Source organism: Haliotis rufescens, unplaced genomic scaffold (genome assembly GCF_023055435.1).
Source record: "Haliotis rufescens isolate VD_foot unplaced genomic scaffold, xgHalRufe1.0.p SCAF_114, whole genome shotgun sequence".
Classification (NCBI taxonomy): domain Eukaryota; kingdom Metazoa; phylum Mollusca; class Gastropoda; order Lepetellida; family Haliotidae; genus Haliotis; species Haliotis rufescens.
This window is the reverse complement of record NW_025963796.1, coordinates 107,855-119,699: the sequence shown is the minus strand read 5'-3', so window position 1 is coordinate 119,699 and position 11,845 is coordinate 107,855. Positions and strand designations below refer to the sequence as shown.

Genomic DNA, 11,845 nt, shown 5'->3' with positions numbered 1-11,845 from the left:
TCCAACATGAATACCCCACTCAGACACAGTATACTGACCATACTGACCAGTCCTTGTTTAAATGTCCTTAATGCCGAGCCCCAGGCAGGGAAACAACAAGTACCATCTTTTTGTATGACACAGCCCTAGATCGGAGCACCGACAATCCTCCCTCTGGGCAGGCACTATATCCAATACACACTTATACTGACTCCGTGACGACCAGTCCTCGTTTAAATGTCCTTTATGCCGAGCGCCAGGCAGGGAAACAACAAGTACCATCTTTGTTTGTTCGTTTGTTGTTTAAAGCCGCACTCAGCAATATTCCAACCATATGACGTCGGTCTGTAACTAATGCAACCTTTCGTAATAAATGGAAATTATTATTTATATTGACAAAAAAGGAACCGTTTATTGGTCAATAATTCAAAGCTTACACCGGCAATTTAACTTCACAAGATGGGTACATTCGGTCACAGGAAAGACCTCTCGCAGATGAAGCCTTCAGCGGAGGTGGCGGTGATGGAGGACCACATCCAGTCGGTGTAGGTGGCGTGAGAGGCGGGGTTGACCATGGCGATGCGGTAGTTGTAGGTGCTTGTGACCGGTTCTTTCGGCCCCCACCTCGTGTACTGGACACGTGCCATATCCAGCCACGCCCACTCCGTGGTAGCCATGATGTAGTATCCCCCCAGCCAATAATAAGCCGGATGAGTCGCCGCTGCCATAGTAACAGACAACACCTGCTACAGCATGCTTCACAACGTGGGCAAATCTTGAATGTGTACGATTTTGTGCAAAAACACTAAAAAAAGAAGTTCTTGAAGGTTCATCATTACTCAATATTGTATATCCTGTAGCTGACCTGGTACAAGTACGCACTCTTGTACGCACCTTCCTTTACGCTCACCTGGTACAGAGGTGTACGTCCTGTATGCCTTGAAGTTCACCTGGTACAAAGGTGTACGCCCTGTACGCCTGGAAGCCCACCTGGTACAGAGGTGTACGCTCTGTATGCTTTGAAGCTCACCTGATACAGAGTTCTACGTCCTGTATGCCTTGAAGCTCACCTGGTACAGAGATGTTCTTCCTGCAGACCTTGAAGTTCACCTGGTACAAAGGTGTACACCCTGTACGCCTGGAAGCTCACCTGGTACAGATGGTACGCCCTGTATGCTTTGAAGCTCACCTGGTACAGAGGTGTACGTCCTGTTTGCCTTTAAGCTCACCTAGTACAGAGTTGAAGAGCCCCACAAGGAAGAAGTCTTCGGCCTGGTCATCGACGGACGCGAGGTCAGCCCCACGTCGCTGGCAGTCCAGTCTGGCATTGTCCCAGGACAGCGTCCAGTTGGCCATGTAGAAACACGAGCGAGGTCCGGCCACGAAAGTCGGGGGACACCCTTGAGAAGACAAAACAGAGAGGATCTGATGTTAGACATAGCCGTCTGTGAAGTCGCGACTGTGGAGTAATACACAAGGATGCTGCCTGTTGTATGTGATATACACTGATACTCACTGCCTGTGGTATGTGATATAAACTCATACTCACTGACAGTGGTATGTGATATACACTGGCACTCACTGCCTGTTGTATGTGATATACACTGATACTCACTGCCTGTGGTATGTGATATAAACTGATACTCACTGCTTGTGGTATGTGATATACAATGGCACTGACTGCCTGTGGTATGTGATATACACTGATACTCACTGCCTGTTGTATGTGATATACACTGGTACTCACTGCCTGTGGTATGTGATATACACTGATACTCACTGCCTGTTGTATGTGATATACACTGATACTCACTGCCTGTGGTATGTGATATACACTGATACTCACTGCCTGTTGTATGTGATATACACTGATACTCACTTCCTGTTGTATGTGATATATACTGGTACTCACTGCCTGTTGTATGTGATATACACTGGTACTCACTGCCTGTGGTATGTGATATACACTGATACTCACTGCCTGTTGTATGTGATATACACTGATACTCACTGCCTGTCGTATGTGATATACACTGATACTCATTGCCTGTTGTATGTGATATACACTGATACTCACTGCCTGTTGTATGTGATATATACTGGTACTCACTGCCTGTTGTATGTGATATACACTGGTACTCACTGCCTGTGGTATGTGATATAAACTGATACTCACTGCCTGCGGTATGTGATATACACTGGTACTCACAGCTCGTGGTATGTGATATACACTGGTACTCACTGCCTGTGGTATGTGACATAAACTCATACTTACTGCCTGTTGTATGTGATATAAACTGATACTCACTGCCTGGTGTATGTGATATACACTGGTACTCGCTGCTTGTGGTATGTGATATACAGTGGTACTCACTGCTTGTGGTATGTGATATAAACTGATACTCACTGCCTGTGGTATGTGATATGCACTCGTACTCACTGCCTGTTGTATGTGATATACACTGGCACTCACTGCTTGTGGTATGTGATATACACTGGTACTCACTGCATGTGGTATGTGATATACACTGGTACTCACTGCCTGTGATATTGGATATACACTGGTACTCACTGCATTTGGTATGTGATATATACTGATACTCACTGATTGTGGTATGTGATATACACTGATACTCACTGCCTGTGGTATGTGATATATACTGATACTCACTGCTTGTGGTATGTGATATACACTGGTACTCACTGCCCGTGATATGTGATATATACTGGTACTCACTGCCCGTGGTTTGTGATATATACTGATACTCACTGCCTGTGGTATATGAGATATAAACTGATACTCACTGACAGTGGTATGTGATATACACTGGTACTCACTGCCTATTGTATGTGACATACACTGGTACTCACTGCATGTGGTATGTGACATACACTGATACTCACTGCCTGTGGTATGTGATATAAACTGATACTCACTGACTGTGGTATGTGATATACACTGGCATTCACTGCCTGTTGTATGTGATATACACTGATACTCACTGCCTGTTGTATGTGATATACACTGATACTTACTGACTGTGGTATGTGATATACACTGGTACTCACTGCCTGTGGTATGTGATATACACTGATACTCACTGTCTGTGGTATGTGATATACACTGATACTCACTGCCTGTTGTATGTGATATACACTGGTACTCACTGCCTGTTGTATGTGATCTACACTGATACTCACTGCCTGTTGTATGTGATATACACTGATACTCACTGCCTGTTGTATGTGATATACACTGGTACTCACTGCCTGTTGTATGTGATATACACTGATACTCACTGCCTGTTGCATGTGATATACACTGGTACTCACTGCCTGTTGTATGTGATCTACACTGATAATCACTGCCTGTTGTATGTGATATACACTGATACTCACTGCCTGTTGTATGTGATATACACTGATACTCAATGCCTGTGGTATATGACATACACTGATACTCACTGCTTGTGGTATGTGATATAAACTGATACTTACTGCCTGCGGTATGTGATATACACTGGTACTCAATGCTCGTGGTATGTGATAAACACTGGTACTCGCTGCCTGTAGTATGTGATATAAACTTATACTCACTGTCTGTGGTATGTGATCTACACTGGTACTCACTGCTTGTGGTATGTGATATACAGTGGTACTCACTGCCTCTGGTATGTGATATACACTGGTACTCACTGCCTGTGGTATGTGATATACACTGATACTCACTGCCTGTGGTATGTGATATACACTCGTACTCACTGCCTGTTGTATGTGATATACACTGGCACTCACTGCTTTTGGTATGTGATATACACTGGTACTCACTGCCTGTGGTATGTGATATACACTGATACTCACTGCCTGTGGTATGTGATATACACTCGTACTCACTGCCTGTTGTATGTGATATACACTGGCACTCACTGCTTGTGGTATGTGATATACACTGGCACTCACTGCTTGTGGTATGTGATCTACACTGATACTCACAGCCTGTTGTATGTGATATAGACTTGATTGATACTCCCACCCTGTTGTATGTTATATACACTGATACTCACTGCCTGTGGTATGTGATACATACTGATACTCACTGCCCGTGGTATGTGACATACACTGATACTCACTGCCTGTGATATATGATATACACCGATACTCACTGCCCGTGGTATATCCTACACCAGGGTGACTGGCGTTGTTGCGAGCCAGAGATCCCAGACATAGATGGGCGTTGCAATCGTCGGCGTCACAGCACTGGAAGCAGTGGTCGCTGTCATCCTCCCCGTCCTCAGCCTCGCGTCTCCCCAGCAACGTGGCAGCGTTAGAGAACAGCTGGCACCGCTGAAGATATATGGATATTCCGGTGGGATACAGCAGGCTCACAGTGTTAGTCCTCGTCCGATACCGTATATATGACACCATCTAATCAACTAAAGTGACGTAAACAGATTCGTTTTGAAGTCCACGAATAGTAATATAACCGGCATCCGAAGGTGAGTGAATGGTGAGTCTGGTTTAACGCCGCTTTTAACATTATTCCAGTTATATCGTGGCGGCAGCTTAATGTGAGAGGAAAGCCCGAAGTGATGCAGGTCTCAAACGTTTACCACTTCGGTGAAGTCGACGTGCACGGGTATAGTGCTGACAAACCTAGAAACATAATCGGGGCGAACCGGGATTCGAACCCACAATCATAGGTTCCTGGCGTGCCTAAGGGACGCAACTCTGCACAGCGAATCGCGGCGCCTTAGACGACTGGGCCACCCGTGCCCCCAGCATCCGAAGGGGACGAGTGTAGTAATTCAATATTACTCACTTAAACTTGTTTTGGTACCGTTTGAGAGATTTGTTTGTGTGTTTGTTTGTTGTTTAACGCCGCACTCAGCAATATTCTAGCTATATAACGGCAGTCTGTAAATAATCGAGTCTGGACCGGACAATCCAGTGATTGACATCATGAGCCTCGATCCACGCCATTGGGATACGATGACATGCACAAACCAAGTCAGCGAGTCTGACCACCCGATGCCGTTAGTCGCCTCTTACGACAAGCATAGTTGGCTTTCATTGCAAGCATGGGTTGCTGAAGACCTATTCTACCCCGGATCTTCACGGGTGCCGCTTGTGAGAGATGAAGACAATTGTTTACAAGACATTTTAAGAATGGCATTACATGATAAAGAGGTCACCACGCTTGTGTGTTTTGGGAATGGTAAATATTCTGTATTAGGAATATACACTTCATATTCCTGATAGAGGGTATTTGCCTTTGCAAAACTAACTGACGAGATAACCTATATGTATATGTACTGGTCTTCAGTGCTGGTGATTTACAGACATCAGGGTTTATATTTTCACACCTGTTTCTCTTCACACCCAAGATGGTAACCTTGTTTCCCGTTGTGGTCCGTGAACTCCCGGGTGAAGCAGATCTGTAACATAATAGGTGAGTAAGTCGACGGATGGGTGAGTAAGTCGATGGATGGGTGAGTAAGTCGATGGATGGGTGAGTAAGTCGATGGATGGGTGAGTGAGTGAGTGGATGAGTGAGTGAGTCGATGGATGGGTGAGTAAGTCGATGGATGGGTGAGTAAGTCGATGGATGGGTGAGGGATTCGATGGATGGGTGAGTGAGTCGATGGATGGGTGAGTAAGTCGATGGATGGGTGAGGGAGTGGATGGATGGATGAGTTAGTCGATGGATGGGTGAGTTAGTCGATGGATGAGTGAGTCGATGGATGGGTGAGTAATTCGATGGATGAGTGAGTGAGTCGATGGATGGGTGAGTGAGTCAATGGATGAGTGAGTCGATGGATGGGTGAGTGAGAGTGGATGGGTGAGTAAGTCGATGGATGGGTGAGTGAGTCGATGGGTGGGTGAGTCGATGGATGGGTGGGTGAGTGAGTCGATGGATGCGTGAGTCGATGGATGGGTGAGTAAGTCGATGGATGAGTGAGTGCGTCGATGGATGGGTGAGTGAGTGGATGGGTGGGTGAGTGAGTTGATGGATGGATGAATTAGTCGATGAATGGGTGAGTGAGTCGATGGATGAGTTAGTCGATGGATGGGTGAGTGAGTGAGTGGATGGGTGAGTAAGTCGATGGATGGGTGAGTGAGTCGATGGATGGGTGAGCGAGTGAGTGGATGAGTGAGTGCGTGGATGGGTTAGTAAGTCGATGGATGGTCGAGTGATTGGATGGATGTGTGAGCGAGTCGATGGATGGGTGAGCGAGTGAGTGGATGAGTGAGTGCTCGGATGGGTTAGTAAGTCGATGGATGGTCGAGTGATTGGATGGATGTGTGAGCGAGTCGATGGACGGATGAGTAAGTGAGTGGATGAGTGAGTGAGTCGATGGATTGGTGAGTGAGTGGATGAGTGAGTGAGTTGATCGGTGGGTGAGTGAGTCGATGGATGGGTGAGTGAGTGGATGAGTGAGTGAGTCGATGGATGGATGAGTGGGTCGATGGATGAGTGAGTGAATCGATAGATGTGTGAGTGATTGTTGAGTGCTGAGTGAATGAGTGGGTGGTTGGGTGTATAAATCGGAGAGTGGATGTGTGGGTGAATGAATAGGTGGATGAGTGATAGGTCGAGTTGGTGAGGGAATGGATGGATGGGTGGGTGAGGGAATGGTTGGATGGGTATGTGCAATGTTGAGAAGTCGATGAGAAATTGATGGAAAAGTCGATACTGGATAATATAGATGTCCCCTCCCACTGGATTATATAGATGTCCCCACCCACTGGATTATATAGATGTCCCCTCCCACTGGATTATATAGATGTCCCGACCCTCTGGATTATATAGATGTCCCCTCCCACTGGATTATATATATGACCCCACCCATTGGATTATATAGATGGCCCTTCCCACTGGATTATATAGATGTCCCCTCCCACTGGATTATATAGATGTCCCCACCCACTGGATTATATAGATGACCCCACCCACTGGATTATATAGATGTCCCCACCCACTGGATTATATAGATGACCCCACCCACTGGATTATATAGATGTCCCCACCCACTGGATTATATAGATGACCCCTCCAACTGGATTATATAGATGTCCCCTCCCACTGGATTATATAGATGTCCCCTCCAACTGGATTATATAGATGTCCCCTCCAACTGGATTATATAGATGTCTGGGTGATATAGATGGCCCCTCCCACTGGGTGATATGGATGTCCCCGCCCATTTGGCAACATCTATGTCTCCGCCCACTGAGTAATATATATGTTCCCGCCCACTGGGTGATATAGATGTCCCCTCCCACTGGATTATATAAATGTCCGAACCTACTGGATAATATATATGTCCCCATCCACTGGGTGATACAGATGTCCCCGTCCACTTGGTGATATTGATGTCTCCTCCCACTAGGTGATATAGATGTTCCCGCCCACTGGGTGATATAGATGTTCCTGCCAACTGGGTGATATAGATGTTCCTGCCAACTGGGTGATATAGATGTTCCCGCCCACTGGGTGATATAGATGTTCCTGCCAACTGGGTGATATTAATGTTCCTGCCAACTGGGTGATATAGATGTTCCCGCCCACTGGGTGATGTAGATGATCCCGATGACACAGATGACATACCTACCTCACCGTTGCCACATTTGGCCAGTGTCAGACACTTGAAGGGCGCGTCTGTCTCGTGGCATTCAAAGCATCGTCTGTCTGAAGAACAGGAATCGTTCCGGCAATGTCATATCAGGTGTTGCGAAGGCGAAGGGCCATCACAGGGCTCACAGGGCAGACTGGTGCACCATCAAAGACCTAACAGGTCATTGAGATACATGGTCACAGTGCTCACAGGTCATTGAGATACATGGTCACAGTGCTCACAGGTCATTGAGATACATCGTCACAGTGCTCACAGGTCATAGAGATACATCGTCAATGTGCTCACAGGTCATAGAGATACATCGTCACAGATCACAGATACATCGTCACAGTGCTCACAGGTCATAGAGATACATCGTCAATGTGCTCACAGGTCATAGAGATACATCGTCACAGATCACAGATACATCGTCACAGTGCTCAAAGGTCATAGAAATACATCGTCACAGTGCTCACAGGCCATTGAGATACATCGTCACAGTGCTCACAGGTCATAGAGATACATCATTACAGTGCTCACAGGTTATAGAGATACATCGTCACAGTGCTCACAGGTCATAGAGATACATCGTCACAGTGCTCACAGGTTATAGAGATACGTCGTCAATCTGCTCACAGGTCATAGAGATACATCGTCACAGTGCTCACAGATCATTGAGATACATCGTCACAGTGCTCACAGATCATTGAGATACATCGTCACAGTGCTCACAGGTCATAGAGATACATCGTCACAGTGCTCACAGATCATTGAGATACATCGTCACAGTGCTCACAGGTCATAGAGATACATTGTCACAGTGCTCACAGGTTATAGAGATACATCGTCACAGTGCTCACAGGTTATAGAGATACATCGTCACAGTGCTCACAGGTCATAGAGATACATTGTCACAGTGCTCACAGGTTATAGAGATACGTCGTCACAGTGCTCACAGGTTATAGAGATACATCGTCACAGTGCTCACAGGTTATAGAGATACATCGTCACAGTGCTCACAGGTTATAGAGATACATCGTCACAGTGCTCACAGGTCATTGAGATACATCGTCACAGTGCTCACATGTTATAGAGATACGTCGTCAATGTGCTCACAGGTCATAGAGATACATCGTCACAGTGCTCACAGGTTATAGAGATACATCGTCACTGTGCTCACAGGTCATAGAGATACATCGTCACAGTGCTCACAGGTTATAGAGATACATCGTCACAGTGCTCACAGGTCATAGAGATACATCGTCACAGTGCTCACAGGTCATAGAGATATATCGTCACAGTGCTCACAGGTCATAGAGATACATCGTCACAGTGCTCACAGGTCATAGAGGTACATCGTCACAGTGCTCACTGGTCATTGAGATACATCGTCACAGTGCTCAAGGGTCATAGAAATACATCGTCACTGTGCTCACAGATCATTGAGATACATCGTCACAGTGCTCACAGGGCACAGATACATCGTCACAGTGCTCACAGGTTATAGAGATACGTCGTCACAGTGCTCACAGGTCATAGAGATACATCGTCACAGTGCTCACAGGTCATAGAGATACATCGTCACAGTGCTCACAGGTCATAGAGATACATCGTCACAGTGCTCACAGGTCATAGAGATACATTGTCACAGTGCTCACATGTTATAGAGATACGTCGTCAATGTGCTCACCGGTCATAGAGATACATCGTCACAGTGCTCACAGGTTATAGAGATACATCGTCACAGTGCTCACAGGTCATAGAGATACATCGTCACAGTGCTCACAGGTTATAGAGATACATCGTCACAGTACTCACAGGTCATAGAGATACATCGTCACAGTGCTCACAGGTCATAGAGATATATCGTCACAGTGCTCACAGGTCATAGAGATACATCGTCACAGTGCTCACAGGTCATAGAGGTACATCGTCACAGTGCTCACTGGTCATTGAGATACATCGTCACAGTGCTCAAGGGTCATAGAAATACATCGTCACTGTGCTCACAGATCATTGAGATACATCGTCACAGTGCTCACAGGGCACAGATACATCGTCACAGTGCTCACAGGTTATAGAGATACGTCGTCACAGTGCTCACAGGTCATAGAGATACATCGTCACAGTGCTCACAGGTCATAGAGATACATCGTCACAGTGCTCACAGGTCATAGAGATACATCGTCACAGTACTCACATGTTATAGAGATACGTCGTCAATGTGCTCACCGGTCATAGAGATACATCGTCACAGTGCTCACAGGTTATAGAGATACATCGTCACAGTGCTCACAGGTCATAGAGATACATCGTCACAGTGCTCACATGTCATAGAGATACATTGTCACAGTGCTCACAGGTCACAGATACATCGGCAGCGCGTTCAGGGGTGTGTTGGTTGGTTTGTTGTTTAACGCCGCTATCAGCAATATTCCAGCTATATGACGGCGGTCTGTAAATAATCGAGTCTGGATCAGACAATCCAGTGATTGATATCATGAGTCTCGATCCACGCAATTGGGATCGATGACATGCATCAACCAAGTCCGCGAGCCTGAACACCCGATGCCGTCAGTCGCCTTTACGACAAGCATAGTCAACTTTTACGGCAAGCATGGGTTGCTGAAGACCTATTCTACCCCGGAATCTTCACGGGTCGCGCGTTCATGGGGAGGACAAAACGTATATGGTGACCACCAAGCACAGCTTTCTCTCTGCTCCGATTGTTATCTTTACTCACACTGTCAATCACTTGTTTGGGGGTCAAAGTTCAAGCAGGTACAAGCTTCACTGATACAGCTATCATATTACCGTACCAGCGCAAGGCACCAGCCATATATTCTACTTAAACATACACTCGGGGTATGAGGGGCAAGGGATTATGATTTAATAACATTTTTCGAAGAAGTGAGGTGAAATGGGGTTTAACATCGCATCCAAGATTATTGCACTTATATAGCGACGTGCATGCACGTGTGTGTGTGGCTTTTTGTACTAGTCCGGACTGATGCCGATTTATAGTGCTAGCTCACTGAGATACCATGCCGCAGTTTAAGATTAATACCCCACTCAGACACAGTATACTTGTCCTTGTTTTAGCCCCTTAATACCGATCGCAAGACAGGGTAACAACAAGTACCATCTTTTAACGTCTTTTGGTATGACGCGGCTTGGGATCGAACCCCGGAACTTCCGCTCTCCGGGCGGACGCCCTACCATTAGACCACGGAGGCGGTCTTTTTCAAGGAGAGACATACTAAGGTACCACGTCATAGTAGATGTACAAGGAATTCCTAGTTCAGTTAGATGTAATAAAGTATGATGTACCTATGACGTTCTGGCGTTTAGACAAGTCCTCTTCATCTGTTGCGCCGATGACGTTACACATTAGCAGAAGGGTCATCATCTAAAGGTCAAGCATTGAACAGTCGATCAGTGTTCTGCATAACAGTATTCATCGTATAATGGATACGAGTAATATCTCAGCTTGAGCGAGTGAGTTCGGTTTAACGTCGCTTTTAACAGTATTCCAGTTACATCACGGCGTGTCAGCTTAATGTGGGAGGTAACCCTGAAGTGATGTAGGTCTCGGATGTTTACCACTTCAGTGAAACCCACGAGCACGGGTATGGTGCTGACAAACCTAGAAATATAATCGGGGCGAACCGGGATTCAAACCCACAATCATAGGTTTCTGGCGTTCCCAAGGGACGCAACTCTCCACAGCGAGTGAGTATGGTTTTCCGCCGCTTTTAGCAATATTCCAGCAATATCACGGCGGGGGACACCAGAAATGGGCTTCACACACTGTACCCATGTCGGGAATCGAACCTGGGTCTTCGGCGTGACGAGCAAACGCTTTAACCACGAGGTTACCCGACCGCCCTCTCAGCTAGAGGTGTGCAATAATCAAACATATACATGTAGATATGGATACACTACTTGTTTCATTCAAATTTGAAAGCAATGGACACGTGTAGGTAGGAAGGTATATACGGAAAATGATCATCAGCGGTGAAAGTCTCTCGCGGAACAAGCAACTCACCAACTGCACAAAGTCCGCCATGTTGGTCCTAAGAGGTCTGACACACAAGGCTGTGAGGTGGAACTCTTATCAGCAGTATGTCCATGCACAACCACACAGATAGCACGGTGTGGCAGCGTCTGATAAGAATTGGAACAGCTCCTATGGATTAACAGTGCTTTTTCGTTATGATGGTCAGTGGGATTGAGGCGGCCAATATAGT

At 46.3% G+C, this 11,845-nt stretch overlaps 1 protein-coding gene across 1 annotated transcript; it reads right to left on the bottom strand.

The window, feature by feature from the left end:
* Positions 1 to 365: 365 nt before the first annotated feature.
* On the bottom strand, positions 366 to 11,832 carry LOC124152684. The gene is made up of 7 exons (XM_046525714.2): positions 11,644 to 11,832; positions 10,926 to 11,004; positions 7,593 to 7,669; positions 5,343 to 5,414; positions 4,143 to 4,323; positions 1,209 to 1,379; positions 366 to 700 (listed from the first exon to the last, which is right to left on the bottom strand). Exons 1-7 carry the CDS (start codon positions 11,662 to 11,664, stop codon positions 453 to 455), a joined length of 849 nt encoding a protein of 282 aa, XP_046381670.2. The 5' UTR covers positions 11,665 to 11,832; the 3' UTR covers positions 366 to 452.
* Positions 11,833 to 11,845: the final 13 nt, after the last annotated feature.